The 26,942-nt window shown below is 40.0% G+C and overlaps 1 protein-coding gene across 7 annotated transcripts in view; it reads left to right on the top strand.

Annotated features, from left to right (window-relative positions):
* The first annotated feature begins 85 nt into the window (after positions 1-85).
* The window catches only part of LOC101894603 (protein still life, isoforms C/SIF type 2), a 287,508-nt gene continuing 260,651 nt past the window's right edge, over positions 86-26,942 (top strand). The window contains exons 1-11 of one of the 7 annotated variants that reach the window (XM_059119545.1): positions 86-218; positions 8,390-8,583; positions 8,647-8,765; positions 11,898-12,069; positions 12,132-12,290; positions 12,354-12,637; positions 18,123-18,559; positions 18,818-19,206; positions 24,391-24,447; positions 24,979-25,156; positions 25,219-25,467. In XM_059119545.1, coding sequence (XP_058975528.1) covers positions 109-218; positions 8,390-8,583; positions 8,647-8,765; positions 11,898-12,069; positions 12,132-12,290; positions 12,354-12,637; positions 18,123-18,559; positions 18,818-19,206; positions 24,391-24,447; positions 24,979-25,156; positions 25,219-25,467 — 2,348 coding nt within the window. In that variant the 5' untranslated portion in view covers positions 86-108. Of the gene's footprint in view, positions 219-8,389; positions 8,584-8,646; positions 8,766-11,855; positions 12,070-12,131; positions 12,638-18,122; positions 18,560-18,817; positions 19,207-24,390; positions 24,448-24,978; positions 25,157-25,218; positions 25,468-26,942 lie in introns of all 7 variants that reach the window. The other 6 variants (XM_059119547.1, XM_059119544.1, XM_059119542.1 and 3 more) reach the window with 6 other exon arrangements.

Below are 26,942 nucleotides of genomic sequence, written 5' to 3'. Positions count from 1 at the left end.
GTGGTGTTAATTTGTTGTCGATTTTCTTCTTTGTTTGTTTTTATTTTTGCTTCAATTAAAACTTTCCACCTTCAAGCAGCTCAATCTAGTGGCTGTGCCAGCTGTGCCATGGGCAACAAGTTGAGCTGCTCATGTGCGCCCCTGATGCGCAAAGGAGGCTATCGTTATGAAGATTCACCATGGCAAAGTTCGCGACGACGAGATGGTCATCTATTGAGGTAAGTAAATTCGATGGGATGGGTTGATAAATAATTGCTTTGGCCTTGGGCGCCATTTAGTAATAGGCGTGATTTTGCCAACACCTTGTTATTAAATATTAATTTGGGGTTAAAGGCATGCCGAAAAGTGGAGGAATAATTTGATTCAAAGTCTTATAGACCAGTTGAAGGGCCAATGAGTTTTAATAGAAGGGTTGAAGGGCTAAAGAGTCTTTATAGACGAGTAGGAGGGGCAAGGAGGGTTTATAGACGAGTTGGAGGTCCAAGGAGGGTTTATAGACGAGTTAGAGGGCCAAGGAGTCTTTACAGACGAGCTGAAGTGCCACGGAGTCTGTACAGACGAGTTGAAGGGGCCATGAGTCTTTATAAAAGAGTAGAAGGGCCAAGGATTCTTTTTAGATGATTGGAAGGGCCAAAGGTTCTTTATAGACGAGTCAAGGGCCAAGAAGTCTTTATAGACCTTTGACGTCGAAGTAGTCTTTATAGATAAGCTGACGTCTAAGGTGTCTCTGACGCTAAGGGAGTCTCTAAAGACGAGCTGACGTCGAGAGATTCTCTATAGACGAGCTGTCGTCGAAAGAGTCCTATAGACGAGCTGTCGTCGAAAGAGTCCTATAGACGAGCTGTCGTCGAGAGAGTATCTATAGACGAGCTGACGTCTAGGGAGTCTCTATAGACGAGCTGACGTCTAGGGAGTCTCTATAGACAAGCTGAAGGTCAGGGAGTCTCTATAGACAAGCTGAAGGTCAGGGAGTCTCTATAGACGAGCTGAAGGTCAGGGAGTCTCTATAGACGAGCTGAAGGTCAGGGAGTCTCTATAGACGAGCTGAAGGTCAGGGAGTCTCTATAGACGAGCTGAAGGTCAGGGAGTCTCTATAGACGAGCTGAAGGTCAGGGAGTCTCTATAGACGAGCTGAAGGTCAGGGAGCCTCTATAGACGAGCTGAAGGTCAGGGAGTCTCTATAGACGAGCTGAAGGTCAGGGAGTCTCTATAGACGAGCTGAAGGTCAGGGAGTCTTTATAGATGAGCTGAAGGTCAGGGAGCCTCTATAGACGAGGTGAAGGTCAGGGAGTCTTTATAGACGAGTTGAAGGGACAAGGAGTCTTTATAGAAGAGTTGAAGGGACAAGGAGTCTTTATAGACGAGCTGACGTCGAGGGAGTCTCTATAGACGAGCTCTATAGACGAGCTTTTTTTTTTTTTTTTTTTTTTTTTTTTTTTTTTTTTTTTTTTAGACGTAATGGTAGCATGCTACCAATAGTGGTCCTACACAGGAACCAATACCCCGGGACCGCTTTCGCATTACTTCGGGGTACAGTTCATTGACTGGTCTATGCCTTCATATTTTATCTACTCCCCCATCCACATTTTCATACTATGATTAGGGGTTCGCTCGTTGTCTTCTCTCGTGAAGACTTTTCGCCGTCATTATATCTTGGATATAATGAGTATATTTCACCCATTGTTCTTCTGATTCCAGCATTCCTATTACTGTTGCTTTTAAAGAGCTATTATTGTTGACACATATTCTATGTGCAAGCCGTTTGCTTTCATTGTACTCACATCTGAAGACTGTGTGTTCTACGGTGTCTTCATATAGTCCACAAGCTGTACAAATTGGATTTTCTTTAATATGAAACCTATGTAAGTATGTGGCAAAATTTCCATGTCCGCTAAATATTTGGGACAGGAAGAAATTAAGTTCTCCGTGGTTTCGTTTTGTCCATGTTTCTATAAATGGGATTAATTCGAATGTATGTCGTCCTTTTGGGCAGTTTTCCCAGCTTTCTTGCCATTTTTGGTTTAATATAGCTTCCATCTTTATTTGCTGCAGCTCTTGGCTACTATGAATGCATGACAGGCATTTCCGACGGTCGTAAACATATTTTCTCTCCTCAAATTGCTGGATTATTGGTGGTATGCCAGATAATACCGACAGTGCTGCGGTGGACACTGTTCGGTATGCGGATGTAACTCGAAGTAGACATGCACGGTGTACTTTCTCAATCATATTAGTCAACTTTTTACTTCTCGCAATGGCATCACTAATAACAGGAGCTGCGTACAACATTTGTGCATAAGCAACCGTTATTATCAATCTTCTGACCAGTTGTCCTGGACCTTTCAATTTGGGCATTAGGCGTATTAGTTTGCTTGCTGTTGATAATGCCTTTTCTGCAATTCCTTTAACGTGGGTTTCAAAAGACAGTTTGGAGTCCAAAAATACTCCCAGATATTTCAAACTTTTGCTTATGGTAACCTCATGTCCGTCCACCATTAACTTCGGATTGACGAATGCACGTCTCCTAGTTATTATAATTGCCTCTGTTTTGTGAGCAGCGAGTGATAATCTTTTTGATGTCAGCCACCTGGAGATTCGTGAGAGGCAGTCATTCGCAACTATTTCTATTAGTGGTGTTGTGGGTTGATCGACCAATAGTGCCACATCGTCTGCGTATCCAATAAGCTTTGTACCTTTCGGTAGATTCATATTTAGCAGATCGTCGTACATCAGGTTCCAGAGAAATGGCCCAAGAATAGAACCTTGAGGTACGCCTGATGAGATTTTATAGCTTTGGACTCCTAATATGGTATCAAACAGCAGAATTCTATCTTCTAGATAACTGTCGATCATTTTCACTAGATAATGAGGAATTTGGCGTTTTCTAAGCGTTTGTCGTATTACGTTCCAGTCAGCCGAGTTAAATGCATTTTTAATATCCAGGGTGATAACTGCACAGAAGCGTTTTTGATCCATGGATTTTTTTGATGTTTCTACCACTTCATTTATAGCATCTACAGTAGACTTTCCTTTAACAAATCCAAACTGCAGGCCAGAGAATCCTCCTCTTCTGTTTATTTCTGCTTCTAGCCTATACAGTAATAATTTTTCTAAAAGCTTTCCACAGGTGTCGAGCATGCAGAGTGGTCTGTAGGACGACGGGTTGTCCAATGGTTTATTGCTTTTTCGGAGTAGTACAAGTTGTTGCTTTTTCCATGCACTTGGAAAAATACCCGTATCGAGACATTTGTTGAAAACATCTAAGAGAAGTTCAGGCCACATGTTTCCAAGAAGTGCGACTACCTCGTTTGGTATTCCGTCTGGTCCTGGTGCTTTCTTTGTTTTAAGCTTTTGGCAGGCTTGGCGTACTTCCAGCACGGTAAACCGTGGTGCGTTTTGTTCTTCCTCAAGTGGTATACTTTCTCGTGGTATAGCACTTTTCGGGAATAGTGTGGTTACAATAGTTCGTGCCCACTCTGGATTTTTTATTCCTGGTATACAGTTTCGGTTACCTACCCTTTTCATTACTATCTTGTAAGGAAGACCCCATGGGTCATTTTGAACTTCTTCGCATAAAGATACCCAGGCTTTTTTCTTGGACTCCTTTATAGCTGCCCGTAGGTTACGTCTGGCATGTCTATATATTTCCATTGCTTCCGTGTCGCCCTTTTTTCTAGTAGCCGTTCTTTTGGTTTTATGGCACGTTTTTCTTAATTTAGCGATATCGTCGTTCCACCAGTAGACTTGTGTTTTGTTTTTGCCCAGTACAACAGTTTTGGGGATACCTGCGTCACATATTTGAGTGAGCATATTACCTAGGTTGTTAACTGTAGTGTTTATGTCTTCCATATCGTTTTTTTCATAACTCGCTTTCAAATCCAATAATTTATGTGTGCATCTTTCATGGCACATCTTCTTTGTGTTCCATCTTTGCCTGGGGGTGTTTTCAGAGGTAGTGTTTTGCGTTATGGTCATCATAATGTATTGGTGGTCGCTTAATGTTTCTTCTGTTAAGACCTCCCACTGGCATATTTTTCTCGCAATTGATAGTGAGCCGAGAGTTATGTCGATTATGGAGTTTGCCTCCCCTCGTTGAAAGGTTGGGGTATTTCCTCTGTTAAGGACTATTAGTCCCAGCGATGCAATCATCTCACTGACAGCTACTCCTCTTCTGTCCGTTGTTCTTGAGGACCACTCCGATGACTTACTATTAAAATCGCCTCCAATAAGTACTGGTGTGTCATAACTTCTAACGTGTTGTACAAGTTTATCTATTTTATTAAGGAATTCCGTTATTTCTATATTTGGGGAGAAATAGCAACTGTATATTCGAAAGCCGTTCATGTGAACAACGACGAAACTTTCTTCGCTTTCCTCTACTTTTGTAATATTCAGGAGCGGGTTTCTTATGTACACAGATGCTTTGCCTTGTTTATCTTGGTACCAATTCTTTGACTCACATTTTCTATATTGTTCGCTTATAAGAACTATGTCGGTATCTTTTTCGTCCGCGTTCCGTACCATAAGGTCCTGAGCTTGGCGCCCTCTGCCCAGGTTTATTTGGAGTATCTTAAGTGGCATATCTACAGGTAATGCTTGTACCCATATAATGGTTTATGTCACTTTTACCAGCCTCAAGACATATAACACATCGTGGAAGGCTTGTGCATGTATTCGATTTGTGTCCATTTATCCCACACCTCCTGCACATTTGACTTCTGTCTTTTCCTTTACAGAATCGGGCTACGTGACCTTCTTGTAGGCATCTGAAGCATCGTTTCGGATAAATCTTTCTTCGGACTCGGCATATTACTAATCCCACTTTGATTTTACTGAGTTTTAGGACCTTTTCAGCTATGTGCCCAGGGACTTCAACTAGTGCTTGTTTTGTTCCGCCGTAGAAGTTTCGTATGTTACGAACCTTTATTCCCTCGGAATTACTTTCACATGATGTTTCCATTATGCTTGAGATAATTTCATTGTCCTCAGTTGTTTCCTCTAAATCTCGGATGTCCAGGAGGAATTTCTCTTTTTGGGTTTGAACAGTGATGTCTTCTCCCAGCGATGTCTTGATGGCGTATTCAAGCTTCTTAGCATGTCCATCCCCTTTTCCCAGTTCAATGTGCACGTTTCCGTCCTTCGTTTTGTGAATTTTCTTTATGCCAACTCCGATTTCTTCTGGTTTTATAGAGGTTTTCATTTTTTTAAGAATGTCTGCATAACTGCAATTTCCAGCTTGAATTGTAAGAGACTCCCCCTTTGGTCTTACTACGCTTTTTTGACGATCAGGTTTATTTTTGGTATTGTTTCGCCTTCTCGTCACTGTTGACCATTGTAGTGCACTTTCCCCTACAGTTTTTTCCATCTCGAGTCCGGAAGTTCGCACCTTTTTGTTTGACTTATTTTTTTCCGGGGATATGGATGCATTTCTTTTTTGGTTGCTCCTGAGGGTTATTTCATCGACCTCGGTTTGCACTTCTTTATTCTCATATTTTGTGTATTTATTTCCAGGGACATCTCCCACGACTCCGTTTAGAGCTATTGCTTCTCTGTTTTCACGTAGCTGCTGGTATAGTGCTACTGCCTGCATGAGGTTGTCCCGTATGGTCTTATGAATATTCTTAGCTTCGCTTACTATAGAGTTCATCGCGCTTAGTTTGTTGCCAAGTCTGACGAAGGCAGTCTCTTCCTCCAGTTTGAGGCGGGTAATATAGTTTTCGCCATATTCTCCATTTTTATCAACAGTGCTGGTGCTTCTTTGCAAAATGTTGGGAATTGTAGTTATTGTTTTGGGTGGTGTTCTTATCGTAACTCCACTGGGTTTGAATGGGTTATTCAGTCTGTTATCTTCAAGTGCGTTGTTATTGTTCATGCTTCACTGGATCCTAACTCAAAGCCGTTATCTCAGATCGTTGTGTAGTAACGTTTGTGGTCTCATGGTTGTCTATGCATGCAGGGAGGCCATGCGAGGGTTGACGAAGAATCTTTATGAGTTTCGACGTTCAGAGCCAGACCCGTACAAACCAGGACAAAGTCAACTGGACCTACACCACCAACCTAATGGTGACGAATCTGGGAGCGTTCTTTGAGACTTCCCAAGTTTTAATAGGATGGGGGCAGTTGCAGCATTTGCCCAGAAGCCGTTTCGGTTAGATTTCACTCCACTTACTCGGGTTCTAGAATACTACAACCGTCAGGCCAAGAGTCAATATGTTACGATCACGTGTTCCAGTATACCATAATTAAGATCTTACTGGTCTCGATCTTAATGTCCAAAAGGACGGACGATGAGAAATGCTGCCGCCCCTACTGAGGTCAGACGCAGACCAGCAAGCCACCCACTATGGGTCAGACGCTGCTGGATTTATTTGCAAGCTAATTGCCTGCCAACTGGGGTCCGCGGGGTCGTTAAGCCCGTTTTCTCTAATGAGAATACCTTGCGGTATAGACGAGCTGAAGGTCAGGGAGTCTCTATAGACCAGCCGAAGATCAGGGAGTCTCTATAGACCAGCTGAAGGTCAGGGAGTCTCTATAGACCAGCTGAAGGTCAGGGAGTCTCTATAGACGAGCTGAAGGTCAGGGAGTCTCTATAGACGAGCTGAAGGTCAGGGAGTCTCTATAGACGAGCTGAAGGTCAGGGAGTCTCTATAGACGAGCTGAAGGTCAGGGAGTCTCTATAGACGAGCTGAAGGTCAGGGAGTCTCTATAGACGAGCTGAAGGTCAGGGAGTCTCTATAGACGAGCTGAAGATCAGGGAGTCTCTATAGACGAGCTGAAGGTCAGGGAGTCTCCATAGACGAGCTGAAGGTCAGGGAGTCTCTATAGACGAGCTGAAGGTCAGGGAGCCTCTATAGACGAGCTGAAGGTCAGGGAGTCTTTATAGACGAGTTGAAGGGACAAGGAGTCTTTATAGAAGAGTTGAAGGGACAAGGAGTCTTTATAGACGAGTTGAAGGGACAAGGAGTCTTTATAGACGAGCTGACGTCGAGGGAGTCTCTATAGACGAGCTGATGTCGAGGGAGTCTCTATAGACGAGCTGATGTCGAGGGAGTCTCTATAGACGAGCTGATGTCGAGGGAATCTCTATAGACGAGCTGACGTCGAGGGAGTCTCTATAGACGAGCTGACTTCAAGGGAGTCTCTATAGACGAGCTGACTTCAAGGGAGTCTCTATAGACGAGCTGACTTCAAGGGAGTCTCTATAGACGAGCTGACTTCAAGGGAGTCTCTATAGACGAGCTGACTTCAAGGGAGTCTCTATAGACGAACTGAAGGTCAGGGAGTCTCTATAGACGAGCTGAAGGTCAGGGAGTCTCTATAGACGAGCTGAAGGTCAGGGAGTCTCTATAGACGAGCTGAAGGTCAGGGAGTCTCTATAGACGAGCTGAAGGTCAGGGAGTCTCTATAGACGAGCTGAAGGTCAGGGAGTCTCTATAGACGAGCTGAAGGTCAGGGAGTCTCTATAGACGAGCTGAAGGTCAGGGAGTATCTATAGACGAGCTGAAGGTCAGGGAGTCTCTATAGACGAGCTGAAGGTCAGGGAGTATCTATAGACGAGCTGAAGGTCAGGGAGTCTCTATAGACGAGCTGAAGGTCAGGGAGTCTCTATAGACGAGCTGAAGGTCAGGGAGTCTCTATAGACGAGCTGAAGGTCAGGGAGTCTCTATAGACGAGCTGAAGGTCAGGGAGTCTCTATAGACGAGCTGAAGGTCAGGGAGTCTCTATAGACGAGCTGACGTCGAGGGAGTCTCTATAGACGAGCTGAAGGTCAGGGAGTCTCTATAGACGAGCTGACGTCGAGGGAGTCTCTATAGACGAGCTGAAGGTCAGGGAGTCTCTATAGACGAGCTGAAGGTCAGGGAGTCTCTATAGACGAGCTGACGTCGAGGGAGTCTCTATAGACGAGCTGACGTCGAGGGAGTCTCTATAGACGAGCTGAAGTCGAGGGAGTCTCTATAGACGAGCTGAAGTCGAGGGAGTCTCTATAGACGAGCTGAAGTCGAGGGAGTCTCTATAGACGAGCTGAAGTCGAGGGAGTCTCTATAGACGAGCTGAAGTCGAGGGAGTCTCTATTGACGAGCTGAAGGTCAGGGAGTCTCTATTGACGAGCTGAAGGTCAGGGAGTCTCTGCAGACGAGCTGACGTCGAGGGAGTCTCTATAGACGAGCTGACGTCGAGGGAGTACCTATAGACGAGTGGAAGTCTTGGAAGTTTTTCTGGCCGAGCAGAGGTCAAGCGAGTCTTTGAGGACGAGCTGAAGTCTTTATAGACGAGCGGACGACTAGGGAGTCTTCACAGACATTAAGTGGCGCCCAATCTGTCATCCTCAGCAAAAAGTTGTTATTTGCAAAATTCTAACATTTTCCCTTGCTATTTTCCTCCTACCCAGTTCATTCCGTTTATGGGCAGAGGTATTCCACGTCTCGGCCAGTGGAGCTGGAACGGTCAAATGGCAGCAAGTATCTGAAGATTTGGTTCCTGTTAATATATCATGCATCCAAGACACGCCCGAATGTGTCTTTCACATTACGGCCTACAACAGTCAGGTGGACAAGATATTGGATGTGAGACTCGTGCAACCAGGTGGGTGGGATGGCCAATTTTAAAATTATGACAATGCCTAGTTAATCCAATCTCCCGTTTCAGGTACTCGTATTGGTCAGGCATCAGAATGTTTTGTTTATTGGAAAGATCCCATGACCAATGATACGTGGGGTCTGAATTTCACCTCACCCATTGATGCTAAGCAATTTCGCGAATGCTGTGTAAGTATTAACCTAAACGGTAAAGCAAAGCCAACTTGGAATTTAAAAAAAAACAACAACAACAAAAACCAAAACAACAACAACATGCAGAACATCTACAACATTGTGGTAGAATACAAAAACAGCAACAACTGCTAATTACTACAACAACTACTTTTTCTATTACCTCCCACGAACTATACAAATAAATTTTTTCAAACCTTTTTAACAAAAACAACAACACCACCTCCAACAACAACACCAACAATAATAACCAAATAATTTTAAACCAAAATATTTAAACTCCAACAACAACAAGAAAAAAATGACATGCCTAACAACCAACCAAGTCCATCAATGCAAGGAATGAATGCCTGCCTCTCATCACCCGTCACCTGTCACAATGTCCAGCCTCTATCTCTCTCTTTCTCTCCAGGATATTACAGCCCGAGTGTCGCCCACCTGTCTTATCTATTTCTCTAAACCCCCCTCTACGCTTTCTTTCCTGCTTCCATCTCCATGTTTGCTTTGCTTTAACCGAGTATTGGCAAGGTTCAGAGTGCAAAAAATTCAATCACTTAAAAAACAAAAATATAAAAAAATATTATTTAAAAAAATCGAAACAAAATCCTGAAAACATTCGAACGATTTAGAAAATTTGTTGCAAAAAGGACGAAAATAATTGCTAATATATCGGTTAAGAAATTTTGAATAAATCTCACACATTTCTCACATTTCAAATTTTAATTCAGGCACTTAAATTAATTTTAAACAAGTTTCTTATTTTAAATTATTTATTTTTTTAATTTAAAGACCCTTAAAAATCCTACCGAAGTTCTCCTAGAGAGTTTCATAGACAGAGGACCTCCAAGAAGTCTTCTATACACAGAAGAACACTGAGAGAAGACCTCATGGAGGACCTCTATACATTGAAGATCTCTAAGAGATCTTCTATAGAAGACCTCTACCTATAGAAGACCTCTAAGAGAAGACCTCTGAGAGAATATCTCTGAGAGGTCCTCTATACATAGGAGACCTCTAAAAGATCCTAAGATGTCATACATAGAAGACGTCTAAGAGGTCCTCTGCACATAAAAGACCTCATGGAAGTCCTCTATACATAGAAGACCTCATGGAGGTCCTCTATACATAGAAGACCTCATGGAGGTCCTCTATACATAGAAGACCTCTAAGAGGTCCCCTACTCAGAGAAGACCTCTAAGAGGTCCCCTACTCAGAGAAGACCTCTAAGAGGTCCCCTACTCAGAGAAGACCTCTAAGAGGTCCCCTACTCAGAGAAGAACTCTAAGAGGTCCCCTACTCAGAGAAGAACTCTAAGAGGTCCTCTATACATAGAAGACCTCTAAGAGGTCCCCTACTCAGAGAAGACCTCTAAGAGGTCCTCTATACATAGAAGACCTCTAAGAGGCCCTCTATACATAGAATATCTCTAAGAGGTCCTCTATATATAGAAGACCTCCAAGAGGTCCTCAATACATAGAAGACCTCCAAGAGGTCATCTATACATAGAAGATCTCTTAGGGGTCCTCTAAACATAGAAGACCTCTGAGAGGTCCTCTGACATAGAAGACCTCATGGAGGCCCTCCGTACGTAGAAGACCTCATGGAGGTCCTCTATACACAGAAGACCTCTAAGAGGTCCTCTATACATAGAAGACCTCTAAGAGGTCCTCTATCTATAAAAGACCTATGAGAGGAGCTCTATCCATAGAAGACCTCTAAGAGGTCCTCTATACATAGAAAACCTCTAAGAAGTCCTCTATACATAGAAGACCTCATGGAGGTCCTCTATACAAAGAAGACCTCATGGAGGTCCTCTATACAAAGAAGACCTCATGGAGGTCTTCTATACATAGAAGACCTCATGGAGGTTCTCTATACATAGAGAACCTCTAAGAGGTCCTCTAAACAAAGAAGAGGTCTTCTAAACATAGAAGACCTCTAAAAGGGTTCTCTAAACATAGAAGACCTCCAAAAGGTCATCTATACATAGAAGACCTCTAAGAGGTCATCTATACATATAAGACATCTAAGAGGTCCTCTATACATAGAAGACCTCATGGAGGTCCTCCATACATAGAAGACCTCATGGAGGTCCTCTATACATAGAAGACCTCATGGTGGTATTCTATACATATAAGACCTCATGGATGTATTCTATACATAGAAGACCTCATGGAGGTCCTCTATACATTGAAGACCTCATGGAGGTCCTCTCCGTAGAAGAGCTCTAAGAGGTCCTCTATCCACAGTAGACCTCTGAGAGGTCCTCTATACATAGAAGACCTCTGAGAGATGCTCTATCCATAGAAGACATCTAAGAGGCCCTCCATACATAGAAGACCTCTGAGAGGTCCTCTATACATAGAAGACCACTGAGAGGTCCTCTATCTATAGAAGACCTCTAGGAGGTCCTCTATCTATAGAAGACCTCTAAGAGGTCTTCTATACATATAATACATCTAAGAAGTCCTCTATCCATAGAATACTTCTAAGGGGTCCTCTATACATAGAAGACCTCTGAGAGGTCCTCTATACATAGAAGACCTCTAAGAGGTCATCTATCCATAGAAGACCTCAAAGTGGTTCTCTATCCATAGAAGACCTGTAAGAGGACCTGTAGGACATATTTTCCTTTTTTCCGTTTTTTATTCGCATTTTCAAAATTGTTTTGCACAATTTAATCAATCTCCATGCACGGGCATCAATCCCCGATTTTGATTTTTAAAACTTCCAAAAACCCCCACACAGATATCCCCCCACTTTGTGGAAGCGCCAAATCAAACCCAACTAACCCTCTCTTGATTTGAGGTTTCCAGCAAATCGGGCTATCTGTGTCCACCGCCGATCGTTTCGAATTTAGTAAGGATTTTGTGGTTAAATTCCTTTTCTTCACCTCCAAAAAACCAAAAAAATGCACCATCAAAAACTAATTGGTAACTTATTTTTGAAAATCAAATATCCAAATTCAAATTAAAACCCAAACGAAGTAAACCAAAAAAGAAATAAATAAAACGGTTCTCAGTATACAAACGAAAAAAAACGCACACACCGAACCTTGTTAATCCCATACAACTAACCTAATGATAGTGCGACGTTTTACAGTCGCCTTCTTTCAAATTTTCACGAAAGGCCTCCTCGAGTTATTCGCTGAAATTGGATCCGCCGGGCAAGAGCAAAGTCAAAGCCAAACGAAAGCCGTTGAGTACCCCGGCCTCGCCATCCCGGGTGAGGAGTGAGCCGCAATGCACATGCATGACAGCCGAACAGTATGCACGCTTGCGAAATGATCCGAGGGTTAGGGGTAAGTGAAGGACATGCAAAAACACACACATTCAACTAATATAACTCCTCCTCCCCCTCTAGGTTCATCCACATTGCCACGTAATGTCGGCTCCAAGGTGGCCTCCGAAGCCGATGGCCAAACACATCAAAGGGTGACAAATGCCACAAGTAGCACTTCTCTTTATGACAATGTGGCCAGCGGTGGTGGCACTGGCGGTCAGACACTTAGCTCGGGCGGTGGTAAGCTGCTTAGATTGACAATCATGAGATTTTCTTATACAAAATTAAATTTAAATTTTTTAGATACCCTTGGGCGCCAAATCAAGCCCCAGGACACTGCGGCCACAGCAAATGGCAGCGTTTGTGCTGGTACAGCCGCACCTGGCGGTGCCGGTGCTAGTACCGGTGATATTTGTACTCAAAATCATGTCGGCTCTCAGGCCGGCCCCGAAGACGCCTTGGCCGGCCAAAGTGATGTCGACATGCCAAAGAGCGAAGGTACCCAGGCCGGTGGGCCAATGCATCAGTCGGTGGGCACATCAACCAAATCAACTGGTACCAGGACCAAAGAATACAATGAAGATATGGTGAGTATGGAAGGGGTACTAGAAGAAACTTTACAGGAATTATAAGAGATGAGTGCTACATAGGGAAGATGCAAACATTTTCCGATTGACATAAGAATTTGAGGCCTTCCCGTTGAAATTTCTTTGGGAATATAAACCTTGGGTAAGGTTTGCTATCTGTGGAAGGTATTTAGGGGGTGTTTTTATCTAAATTTTTGAAAGAGATTTCTTTACCAGAAGAATGGAATACAATGGTTACCTATCAAAAAATCTACCTTGGGAGAAGAGCTGTGGGTCGATTAGCTTATAGAAAAAGCCACTGAAGAGCTTCTGGATATAGAAAGCTATGCAGAAGTTCTATAGAAACCAGTAGAAGAACTTTTTATGTTTTTTAGAAGAAATCTAGAACTGGCCAGTGTTGTTTCCCTCTAGAAATCTTACCGAAGCACGTTTACATATCGGAGGACCCTTGAAGGACTCTAGGATATCTCCTGCCTATGAAAGACCTCTATAGAAAATCTTCTCATCACAAATAACCCATAAAGGTTTTATCTACATGGAAGACTTCAAAAAAACCTTCTCTCCATAAAAGACCTGCAAAAAGGCTACTACACATAAAATTTCTTGAACAGATCTCTCAATATGAGAAACCTTTGGGAAGATTTTCTCGCCATTTCCAGTGCCTTCTCTCCATGGAGGTCCGTAAAAGATCATTTTCCCATAGAAAATCATTAAAGGTATCTCTCCATAAAAGACCTGTGTATAGGAGACCTTGAATTTTTTTTTCATGAAACCCGTTTGTAATTTTTCGCTTTAGACCTCCTATGGGGTTTCTCTCCATGAAGATGCTTTAGTATTTTTACTCCTTATTTTTTCAAAGATCTTCTAGCGAACTCCTGCGTAACGCTCTCTCCATAGAAACCATTCAAAAGGGGACTCTATCTTCAAAAAACCTTCACAAAAGGTGGATTCCCATACTCACTACCCTGGAAAATCGTCAAAAGATATCTAGAGAAGCTTTGAAAAAGATATTATTTTCCTAGAATTGTTAAACATCTCTCTTAGGGAGCCTTCAAAAAATGTACATGGAAGATCTTTGAAAGTTTCTTCTCTAGGTTAAAAACCTTCAAAAGACTTTAAAACCGTCAGAAGACTTCTTCAAACACCTTCTCTCCAAAGAAGAGATGGCATAAGTCTTCTATAATAAGACTTTCAAAAAAATGTCTCTATATAGAAGACTGTCAAGAAGTCCACACACTACAGGATAATTTTTTTTCGTAGACCTTCAAAATGCTTTCTCTCCATAGAAGACTCTTCAAAGATTTTCTCTTCATAAAAGACCCATATTATCTCACCATAAAACACATTCCAAAGTTCTTCTCTCCTTAGAAAACTATCAAGACGTCTACCCTCAAAAAGAGAATGGCCTGGAAGATATTCAAAGAATTTTCTCTGCGTAGGAAACTTTCAAATGTTTTTTTTTTTCATAGGAGACTCCCACAAAAGCTTCTCTCTAAAGAAGACCGTTAAGAGATATTCTCTCTCATAGAGGACTGCCAAGAGTTCAGCTCTCTATAGAAGACCTTTATACAGCCCTTCATTAAGTCTTTCCTCTGTAGAAGGCCTTCTTCAAACCCTATCTGCATATAAGACCTTCAAAAGATTTTCTCCTCATAGACGACTTTCAAGTGGTTGTCCCTCCACAGATGGCCCCCTCCAGGTCTTCTGTCCCTCCACAGAAAAAAAAAATAGAAATTTTTTTTTATCTGAAGTCCGTTAAATGTCTTTCGTCCATAGAAGATCTCTAGGAGGTCTTAACGCCCAGTGAGAAGGTAGTTTTTTTCACAAAATGCCTTTGGAATTTCTTCAGCCCATAGGAGATTTATAAGAGCTCTTCTTTTTAGAGAAAGACGCTAATGGTCTTTTACCCACAGAAGACCTTCAAAAGATGTTCTCTTCAAGGAGACCTTTAAGCGACAGAAGGCCCTCCAATATTTTTCTCCCCACAGGAGACATTCAAAATGTAGTGTCTACGGGAAAACCTGCAGAAAATCTTCTTTCAATATCAGATCCGCAAATAGTCTTCTCTCCATAGAAATATTTTCAAAGTCCTTCCCTCCACCGAAGACCGGTAGAATGTCTTCTAGCTATAGAAAACGTCATGTCCTCAGATCTCAGCAGGGTCTACTTACTAGACCCTCAGGAGGGTCTACTTACTATAGAAGACTTGTGAAAAAACCATTGTCATAGAAAAACTTCTGAGAGATTTTCTGTCTGCAGAACTACATCCCACATAGTATTTTGTGTATAGAAAATGGGTGGAGGGTATTTTGATGTATATGTTGTCTTACCTATTGAGGATCTCTAGAAATTCTTTCTATAGAAAATATCAAAAAATTATTCTGTCATTAGAAAACCTTTGGGATGTCGTCTGTGGTTTGGAGACATCTAAAATGTCCTCTGACTTAAGAAATCTTCTTAGAGTTTCCCGGTCCATAGAAACCTTCTGGGTGGTCTTCTGTCCTTACAAAATTTCTTGGGAGAATTTTGTGCTAAGAAGTCTTTGTTATTGTCATATTGCTTTAGAAGGACTCTGAAGACGTCTTCTCTTTGCAGAATATCTTTTGTCATCGGAGAAATTCTGAGAGGTTTTCGAAGATCTTCAGTCATTTGAATGTCTTATGTCTAAATAATTTTTTATATAAGATCTCTAGATGGTATTCCTTTATTAGGGACCCTCGGGAAAATCGTCTGTGCTTAGAACTCAACTGGAAAGTCTTTTGTCTCCTCTCTCAAAATTCATTTGTCTTTAAAAAAGTTTTTGGGAATCTTTTGTGCGTATAAGCCTTCTAATGGCTTTAGAAAACCACTGAAAGGTTTTTTCTCCACAGTCCAGCTGTGGAATGAAATGTTGTGCTTAGAAGCCTCCTTAATGGCTTTAGAAAACCACTGAAAGGGTTTTTCTCAACAGTCCAGTTGTGGAATGTCCCTTGTATCCAGAAAAAAGCGGGAGATAATTATGTGAATAGAAGAACGGCTGAAAGGCTTCTTTAGAAAAGTTTTTAGAGGTATTTATGCTCAGAAGCCTTCTTGCATGTCCTATGGCTTTAGCAGACCACAGTGCAGCCCTGGAGTGTCTTATGTCTCTAAGAAAAATATGAAAAGAATTCTGTTAATTGAAGTTATGATGAAAGACTTCTGTCTATAGAAGGTCTTATAGAAGCTTATGTGAGATTTTTTGTTTTCAGAGGATTTTTGGGAGGCCTTCTGTCTGTGGAAGTCATTTAAAGTGTATTTGCGTGTAGAACACCTCTATAGGATCATTTTCCATTAAAAAAATTCTGGAAGGCCTTCTTAGATTTGTCCTTTTGAAGATCTTCTGCCGTTAGAAACCCAGCTTTGGTATTAAAAAGATCCTTATAGGGTCTGTTAGCAAGACCTCCCATATAAAAATGAAAGACTTGCATATGGTCTGTGTGTAGGAGTAGTGTAAAAGATTTTCTGATTTCTAGAACTCATTTTCCAAAGAAGAATTAAAGAAATTCTTCTCTTCATAGAAGAACTCCCTCTATATAAGATCTCTACACCTTTTTTGAGAGAGTTTTTTGTCTGCAAGAGACTTCTGGAAAGAGTATTGAAGACTGCTGATAGGTGTTTGCCTCCAGAAGGTTCCTTGGAGGGTATTTTGTGGATAGAAGTGCTGTTGATAGTCTCTTGCCTATAGAGGACCCCTAGAAGTTTTAGAAGCTATAAGATTTTATGATTGAAGAAGATATCCCAAAATGTATGCGATCTAGGGCATCTGGAAGGTCTTTAGTTTTTAAGAAACTTTTGGTGATTTTTCTGTCATTAGAAGACCTTTTGGAGGATTTTCAGAAGATCTCTGATTTCTTTACAAGATCTCTAATGGCTTTTTTGTATAAAGAAAGCCTGTAGGTGGTGGTGGTGACCAGAGCATAGGAGGTTTGCAGAAAAATTCCCATATCCCAAAGATCCTAGAAGGTATCCTTCATTAGAAGACTTTTAGAATCTATCCTGCTTTTGAAAATCTCTTGAAGGTTTTCTATATTTTGAACATCTCTGGTTGTGGTTTTGACTATAGAAGACCACTGGGATAAATTCTCCCAATAGAATACCAAATGAAAAAGGTTTTCTGCATATAGAGCACCCTTACTGGGTCTATGGAGGAGCTCTCAAAGACCTAAGAGGTCTACTATTCATAAAATACCTCTCTGGAGGATCTTTTGCTATTAAAAATCCAGCTGGAGGTCTTCAATATTCAGAAGACATTTATATCTTCTGCTTTCTTTGCAAGACCTTTAATAGTTTTTTCTGCATGTAGAAGTCCTGTAGATGGTGTTCAGTGCATAGATGGTCTGCAGAAGAATTCCCAAATCCGAAAGACCAGCTGATAATATGTTGGCTCTAGGAAGTATCCTTCAAAGAATATCTTAGGAAAGTTTTCTGATTTTGAACACCCTTTAAAGGTCTATTCCAACTTTTGAACAGCTCTGGTCGACATTTTGAGACCTCTTGGATAAATTCTCTCATAAGACCTAAGGATTTTTTTTATGCATGGACACTTCTACAGGGTTTTCGCCCGTGGAATCATTCTTGAAGATCTGGGATTCATAACAGACCTTAAAAAAGTCTGTTGAGAATTGAAGACGTTTAAAAGACCATCTTGTTACTGGAGGGGGCAATTATTGGACCTGGGGATCATTATTTGACCTAGAGGCCATTGTTGGACCTGGGGGCTATTATTGGACCTGGTGGTAATTATCGAACCTGGGGGTCATTATTGGACCCTGGAGGTCATAATTGGAAATGGGGGGTCATTATTGTACCTGGAGGTCATTATTGAACCTGGGGGGTCATTATTGGACCTGGCGGGTCATTACTGGACCTGAGGTTCATTATTGGACCTGGAGGTCATTATTGGACCTGGGGGTCATTATTGGACCTGGGGGGTCATTATTGGATCTGGGTGTCATTATTGGACCTGGGGGTCATTATTTGACCTGGGGGTCATTATTTGACCTGGGGGTCATTATTTGACCTGGGATTCATTATTGGACCTGGGATTCATTATTGGACCAGGGGGTCAGTATTGGACCTGGGGATCATTATTGGCCATGGGGGTAGTTATTGGACCTGGGGGGTCATTATTGGATCTGGGGGAACATTATTGGACCTGGGAGGCATTATTAGACCTGGGGGTCTTCTTGACAATGAAACATACGTTTCTGTTTAAATCCTTGCACCCCATTTACCTCCCATTTGGCCCTTTAACTTAGATTGGTCAGTAAACTCTTAATTGTCGGCTATAATTGTGAGCTTATGACACATGCAACAGATTGCCTATACTGGTATGTAGCATAGATTATCCAAACATTGCATTGCGTATCAGAAGGGGAAATTCACGACAATTCCTTTGCCAAGACCTTTTTTCCGGAGTGGGCATAAACCTCACTAAAATCTATTGTTTTTGTCCATTTCTCTGCAGGCACGCGATCCACATGGGCACGATATGCATCAGCACCAGCACCCGCACCAACATCAGCACCAACACCAGCACAACATAATCAACAACAACACCAGACGCAAAACCAAAAGCACCGAGGACATGAACGTGGACACGAGCACCCTGAAGCGTATGCTCAAGCCCATGACCAGCACCGAGAGCCCGGTGACCTCGCCGGAGATGGGTAGACGTCGTTACAACTATTACAATGCCAATGCAACGAACACCTTTGGGCCGCAACACATGCATCAACATGCTGCCGCCATGGCTGCGGCGGGCATGGGTGGGCCACCAGGTGGGGCTGGTGGTGGTGGTGGCCCCGGCATGGGTGGCATGCATCACATTATGAACAACAACAATACACTGGGATTGGGTGGCGGTCGCAATGCGAATCAATCGTCACGATTTTCGGGATCAAGGTAAGTAGTAATGGGAGGTTGGCGGAAAATAAAAGAAAAAACGAAAAACAAAAGCAAATAACTTTCTACCGCCTGGCTGCCCCAACAGCGTGACATTTGCCAGTAACGGTTAACAAGTCAAACAGCAAACACCACGGCGTCGGCTAGCATTCGTAAAGCGTGTTACTATTTTTTTAATTTTTTCTCTTCTTTTCATTTGAATTTCTGTCAATACATTCCCTCGTGTCCCGCGGCCACCCCGACTTCCGCTCATCGTAGATCTTCCCATGAAATCGGCCGTGGCTATACACCACGCAATCTCTACTTGGAATTGGAACGTGAACGTAGCTGCATTGAGGGTTCACCACCCTCCGACAACGTTATGTTCGATAATCAATGTTACGCCACAACGCCCAGTTCGAGCAATGGGAATTCGGATCAGGATCAGTCATCGTATGGCCAACGTGGACCGGTGGGTGCAGGTGGCCAGAGGCATCCTCACCGTCATCAGGGTCCCAATGTGACCCCCACTCCGGGTAGCCCCACATCACGTCTGCTGTTGGAATACGAAATGCATTTGCGCAACACCCTGGCCAAGGGTATGGATGCTGAGTCGTATAGCTTGCACACCTTTGAAGCATTGCTGTCGCAGAGCATGGAGAATTTGGGTAAGTTTTGGCGGAGAGCTGTGGTAGTGTGAGTGTGCTACACACACACACACACACCACTAAGGAATTGTATTTCGTTTCTTGTTTTCCCATTAAGCTTTTTTAGATGTAGAAAAGAAGTTGTGTTTGGTTTTGAATTCAATTTTTGTTTAGAATTTTTTTGATTGAGTTTATGGTGCCGCCATACGCAATGCCTTCTTTTAGCCTAGTTTATGTGTTATTTTGATAATAATTTTTTTAGAAGAATTTTATTACAGACTTTCTTAATTTTTAGTGATTTTTTAATTACCAGATAACATTTCAGGATATTTTTATATCCTCCACCATACATAGTATGGAGGGTATGTTAAGTTCGTCATTCCATTTGTAACTCATCGAATGTGGATTTTTTAAATAATATTTTTTCAAAGAACAAAAGGACAAATAAGCGTGGATTTTTAAAGAATATTTTTTCAAGGATCAAAAGGACAAATAAGTGTGGATTTTTTAAAGAATATTTTTCAAGGACCAAAAGAACAATAAGATTTTAAAGAATATTTTTCAAGGACCAAAAGGAGAAATAAGCGTGGATATTTTAAAGAATATTTTTTCAAGGACCAAAAGGACAAATAATCCTGGATTTTTTAAAGAAAATTCTACACAAGGAGTTCCTTTTGAGTAATTTGAATGGAAGAGAATAGTATATAAATGTCTCCTTTATAACGGTACCCGCCTGATATTCGGAATTGTTTGAAATTCTATACAAGGAGTTCTTTGTGGGCATTTTACCTCCTGTATGATAATTGTCTATATAGATCCCCGATATCATATAGCCCCCATATAAAGATACCCTCGATATTCGGTATTTCGATAATTGTAGCCACATTTTTCAATGGAATTGTCTGAAATTCTACACAAGGAGTTCCTTGTGGGCATTTTACCGACTGTAAGAGAATTGTCCATATAGGTCCACGATGTCGTATATCTCCCACAGAACGATACCTCCCGATATTCGGGATTTTGATGATTGTAGCCACATTTTTCAATGAAATTGTCTGAAATTCCACACAGGGAGTTCCTTCTGAGTACTTTACCTCTTGGAAGAGAATTGTCTACATAGGTCTAAGATATCGGTATTTTGATGATTTCAGCGACATTTTAGAGCGGAATTGTTGCAAATTTCGTATTTAAAGTTTGAAGCTCATATTTAGTACTACAACCTACGACGGAATATAAGCAACATTATTCACCAGAGTTGTTTCAAATTTCGTATTTAGAATTCGTAATGGATACTACAGCCTAAGACAGAAAATTTTCTGTGCAGGCCCACGTCTTCGTATAGCCCACATAAAACGGTCCCTTCCTTTATTCGGTATTTTGATGTTATTAGCAACATTATTCACCGGAATTGTTTCAAATTCGTATTTGAAGTTCGGAGTTGGTACTACAGCCTATGACAAAAAATTACTTATGCTGGACCATGTCTTCGCATAGCCCCCTATATAACGGTTTTAATTTAAGTGGTTGATAGATCAAAACCCCAACAAGGTCTTTGGGTTCTCAGGGCAAATTTTTGAAACCCTCAGCCTTAGGGCTACAAGCCCAAATGTGTCTTATCGAAAGAATGGTTTTAGACTCTATTTAAATTCGGTCGAAATCCGTTATAGGACATTTGGAATTGATGTAGCCATGTCCGTTTTTTCGTCGATCTGCCAGTGTATGTTTCAGGCCGGCTGGAGCTCAAAATAACTCTAGGTTTTATAAAGCCTGGCAGTTGGCCTTGAATATCTGTGATTTTCGTTTTATTAAAAAACGGGAATCTGACCCTTAGATTGTTCGAAAGCACTGAAGATCGAGAGTTCTCAATTAATACGAATTTTCTTGAAGGTATAGTTAATATCGTAACAAATATCAAATAGGCCAATAAAAGTGCACGGATGCTACTTCAATCAATTATTTTCGATCCACTATTTTATGTGTGATGTGTGGTTTTAGAGACGTAAATGGTGCCGAAATTGTGTAAAATTCCTACTAAACATTTTTATTTTGAAAACAGATTACGATTTGCTAATTTTCCTAAAAATGTTGGGAAAAAGTCTATTGACAAAAAACCCTCCGTATACAAAAGAGATTTCCTGTAAACAGCGGTACACTATAGACAAAAGTCCTTCCCGAAGTCTTTAATAGAGAGACTACTTTCTGTGGGAAAAATACCTACGACATGTCGATTATCTAGAGATAGATTTTCACAACTTTTCTATAGCAAGAAGACATTCTATATGTCTTCTACAGGATGGAACTCCTTTGAAAGGCTTTCTATGAAGAGAAAATCTCGTCTTAAATCTTCCCATTACAGAAGACGTTTTTAAGGTCTTCTATCGTGAAATCATCTTTTGTAGAATCAACCTTTTTAAGGAATTCTGTGGAGCGAAGACATTTATACCATATATTATGAAGAGGGTACTTTTGGCAGGTCTCGCGTGGATTGAATAACTTTCGAAATTTTTTTCGAAGAAAAAAGCTAGTGAATGTCTTTTATGAAGAAAATACCTGTATATGTTCTTCTTTTGAGAAAATACCTCAAGATCTTCTGGGATCGTTCAAAGATCTTCCGAAAAATCAAAATATCTGCGGTCGTCTTAGTAGCGGAGATAAGTTTTCTGAAGTATTCTTACTGAGAGGAACTAGACCTGAAAAAGGCAGTTTATGGAGTGAAGGCCTTTTGAAAGTTCTCTATGGAGACAAGATTTCCTTGATGTCATGTAATGAGAGAGGATTTCTTGAAGATCTTTTATGAAGAGAAAAATCTTAGAAGGACTTCTATGGAGCGAAGACCTTTTGAAGGATCTGTAGTCTTCCATGACGAGGTCTCTGTAAAGTCTACTATGGATAGAAAATGGGTGTCTCCTATGAGGAGGATATAATTTGAAAGTCTTCTATGAAGAGATTACCTTTTGAAGATTTTTTATGGATAAAGATTGAAGAAGTCACATGACGTTCATATGTTCTATAAAAAGATCTTTTTAAGGTCTTCTATGTAGAAAACATTTTTGCTTTTTGCCCTATGGCTACAAAGGGTATAAAACATTTGCTACGGCCAAAAGGTGCAACGTCGACCCTAGATCTCATTGGACCAAATCCATTGCAGGACATTTTGAGTCAATCTAGAGATGTCCGTCCGTCTGTCTGGCTTGTGCGCACGATAACTCCCTAAGGGGGTATCCGGTTTGGTCCAAACTTGGTACATCGTAATATTATTATCTGTCCGTCCATCCGTCCATGTATTCTTGTGAACAAATTGCAGGTCGCATTTATTATCCAATTAAGATGAAATTTTGTAAACAATATTTGTTTGTCCCAAGGACGAACCCTATTGAAATTGGTGAGAATTGGTTCAAATTTAGATATGGCTCCCATATATATCTTCAAACGACTTCGGGTTAATTGTGCACCAAATGGCCAATATCAGCCCAAATGACCAGAATTTTGGTACATCCGACCGAATTCAGTCTAGAAGCAAGGACATCGGTTTAGATATAGCTATAGCTCCCATATATATATGTTTCACCCGATTTGGTGTTAAAGTCACTCACATACGTGATATGTACTCCTCAAGAATGATATTGGGTACCAGCCATCAGATACTGCTCGAAAATACCTCTGTCAAATTTCATCGAGATCGGTTCAGATTACGATATAGCTCCTATATATATTATTATCCGATATCAGGTTAATTGTGCATCAAATGGCTAATATCAGTCCAAATGACCTGAATTTTGGTACATCCGACCGAATTTAGTCTAGATGCAAGTACAGCAAATTTGATGAAAATCGATTTAGGTATAGCTATAGCTCCCGTGTATATGTTTTATCCGATTTGGGGTTTAAAGTCCCTCACATACGAAATATGAACTCCAGATAAGTATAGAATTCAAAATTACTTCTGTAAAATTTTATCGAGACCAGTTCAGATTAGGATATCTATCTTTAGCCGATTTCGGGTTGAGCTCCCATATATATGTTTCATCCGATTTGGGGTTTTAAGTCCCTCACATGCATAATATGCACCCTACAAGAATGATATTTGGTACCATATATCAGCCACAGCCCAGAAATACCTCTGCAAAATGTTATTAAGATCGGTTCAGATTTGGGTATAGTTTCCATATATATATTCAACCGATTTCGGGTTTATTGTGCAAATAATGGCTAATATCAAATGTAAAGTGGTGTAGGGTTTTATATAGTCGGCCCCACCAGACTTTTCCTTACTGTTTTTTTTTTCGGATTGGATTTTTTAATTTCTCGCGAATAATGGTAAGGCACAAGGGGTACAAAAAATCTGTGTTTAGGAATTAACATTCTGTACTCTGGAAAAGTCTTTAGCTCTTTTGAGTCTATTTTCTTCCAGTTGCAGTGTAAGTTCTTGCACTTTTTGGATTTTCAATGGCTTTTCCCCGAACTCATTTTTCAATATTTGCCGTATGGAATATTGCGATAGTTCAGCTCACGAGCCATTTTTCGGCCACTGCGACGCGGGTTTCGTTTAAGTCGCTTCTTTACTTTTCGAACCATTTTCTGCCAATGTGTCTATAAGTCCACCCTTAAGGGGTTCCTCCTTCCCACTTCTCTTTTCCCGGAATTTTGTGAGCAGGAATTATTTAAGAATATTCAGTTTTGTGTTGAATTCTTCGGTCATGGAGGAGAATAAATTTAACCTTTGCCCACGAATTCTCCAGAATAATTTTCTTGGGTGAAAAACAATGCTTTCCACTTACGGCCAAGTATTTTCAATTTCTAGCTCTAGTCACCTTAATTTCCTTCAAATTTTGTATGCTTTGTGTGGTAGCTTTTTGTTGTTCTTTTTTTTCGTTTCTGTTTCTTTCTTTCGAACTTTATTGCTCTAGATTTAAATAGAAAATAAATAAAATTACAAAAAAAAAAAAAAAAAAAACAAATATGAAACCATAATCATTTAACTTCATTCATTTTAATTTCATGTCACACGACCACAACCACCAACAACTACAACAAAAATTCACTTTTGCCATCAAATCAAAAAAATAAAAAAATATTCAAACGTGCATTTGAAATCACATCTCCAAAAATCGTCATGACAAACATAACGCCAAAAAAAAAACACCCATTACCGAACCACTGCTTTCACTGCGCAATCAAACAAAACAAACCATCATCAAATGTCAGAATTTGCCGAGAGTCTGCCTGGATCCATGCAACGTAGTCCATTTCCCATGCGTAGGCGTAAGTATTCTAAAAAAAGTATTTATTTTATAACTCAATTTAAAAATAAAAAAAAATATTGAAATCGTAAGCAATGCCAATTCGAGGTCTAGTGAAAATGTCAGTTCATTTTGCCACCGTTTTCCTTTTTTTTTTTTTGAAGTTCATGTGGAACCAAGCTGTGTTGCACGAGTCTTTTTTAACCTGAAGAAGTGATTTTTGTGTTTGTCTTAGTTTTGTTCCACTTTTTTGGGTTTCGTTTTTGTATTGAATTAAAATCAAGTCAAGTAAAAATTCAGAAAAAAAAATGCTGCACTGATTTCTTTTATTTTTTTCTTGAATGCACAATACATAGCTACAAAAATACACAATAATTTGAAATAATTTTAAATCAAAATAGTTTTGAAAAAAAAAAAAATAAAAAATTAATTTAAACTTCCACAAACGACACGGTTTTCTGTTTTGATCTGTTCTTCCTCTTTTTGCAAAATGAAACTGTCTCTCTCTAAAATCCAAACATAAACTGCTTCCAATATCTTTCGAATTCCATAGCTACAAGTGCTAAATCTTCTACTCTACCTTTGCCTCCACATCGTCCTATGTCCACAGTGCGTGAAAAGGAGCGGGACCGTGAACGTGATGGCTACTACAGTGATCGCAATGAATTGGTGCGTGAACGAGAGCGTGAAAGAGAACGCGAGAGGGGTTATCTCTCGGATCACAATACAAGGTGAGTTGAAATGAGAGAGAAGGAGAGCGAGAGAGAGAAAATTCATATAAATATCATTTTAGCTTCTCCAACTCCCGTTGCGCCTCGTGCATTGGTGAATCGGCTCGTGCCCAATGGTTCCGCCACTCGGACGGTTGGCGTTCTGGCAGCTCAACCATAGGCTCCGGTTCTGGCCAAGGTCTGATGTCGCAACAAACCAACAGTTCGGGCACTAAACGTTCTCCATGGGACTCGTTGCCCTCCTTGCGCCAGGATAGCAGCTTGAATGATTCGGGTTACAAGAGCGCCCGTGCTGATTCCTTGGAACAACGGTGAGTTTGAGAAGTGTTCATATTTTGGAAAATCTTTCGTAGACCGAATTTTTATAAAAGATAGAGGGAATCTAACAAAAACTATTTTTTTTAAAGTCACAATTTTTTCAAGTCCCCAAAATAAAAGTAGATTTTTCAAAAATATTTTTTCAAGTCCCCAAAATTAACGTAGATTTTTTAAAAATATTTTTTCAAGTCCCTAAAATAATCGTGGATTTTTTAAAATTATTTTTTGAAGTCCTCAAAATAAACGTGGATTTTTTAAAAATATTTTTTCAAGTCCCCAAAATGAACGTGGATTTTTTAGAAATATTTTTTCAAGTCCCCAAAATAAACGTGGATTTTTAAAAAAAAAATATTTTTCAAGTCCCCAAATTAAACGTGGATTTTTTAAAAAAAATATTTTTCAAGTCCCCAAATTAAACGTGAATTATTTTAAAAATATTTTTTCAAAGTCCCCAAAATAAACGTGAATTTTTTAAAACTACTTTTTTCGAAATCCCAAAAAAATAATAGAATTTTTAAAAATATTTTTTTAAGTCCCCAAAATAAACGTGGATTTTTTAAAAATATTTTTTCAAGTCCCCAAAATAAACGTGGATTTTTAAAAAAATATTTTTTCAAGTTCCCAAAATAAACGTGGATTTTTTAAAAAATATTTTTTCAAGTCCCCAAAATAAACGTGGATATTTTAAAAATATTTTTTCAAGTCCTCCAAAATAAACGTGGATTTTTTAAAAAATATTTTTTCAAGTCCCCAAAATAAACGTGGATTTTTTAAAAAATATTTTTTCATGTCCCCAAAATAAACGTGGATTTTTTAAAAAATATTTTTTCAAGTCCCCAAAATAAACGTGGATTTTTTAAATTTTTTTTTCAAGTCCCCAAATAAAAGTGGATTTTTTAAAAAATAATTTTTCAAGTCCCCAAAATAAACGTGGATTTTTTAAAAATATTTTCTCAAGCCCCCAAAATAAACGTGGATTTTTTAAAAATATTTTTCCAAGTCCCCAAAATAAACGTGGATTTTTTAAAAATATTTTTTCAAGTCCCCAAAATAAACGTGGATTTTTTAAAAATATTTTTTCAAGTCCCCAAAATAAACGTGGATTTTTTAAAAATATTTTTCCAAGTCCCCAAAATAAACGTGGATTTTTTAAAAATATTTTTTCAAGTCCCCAAAATAAACGTGGATTTTTTAAAAATATTTTTTCAAGTCCCCAAAATAAACGTGGATTTTTTAAAAATATTTTTTTAAGTCCCCAAAAAAACGTGGATTTTTTAAAAATATTTTTTCAAATCCCCAAAATAAACGTGAATTTTTTAAAAATATTTTTTCAAGTGCCCAAAATAAACGTGGATTTTTTAAAAATATTTTTTCAAGTCCCCAAAATAAACGTGGATTTTTTAAAAATATTTTTTCAAGTCCCCAAAATAAACGTGGATTTTTTAAAAATATTTTTTCAAGTCCCCAA

This window comes from Musca domestica, unplaced genomic scaffold (assembly GCF_030504385.1).
Source record: "Musca domestica strain aabys unplaced genomic scaffold, Musca_domestica.polishedcontigs.V.1.1 15, whole genome shotgun sequence".
In the NCBI taxonomy this organism is placed as follows: Eukaryota; Metazoa; Arthropoda; class Insecta; order Diptera; family Muscidae; genus Musca; species Musca domestica.
This window is presented reverse-complemented; position numbering and strand designations above follow the sequence as displayed.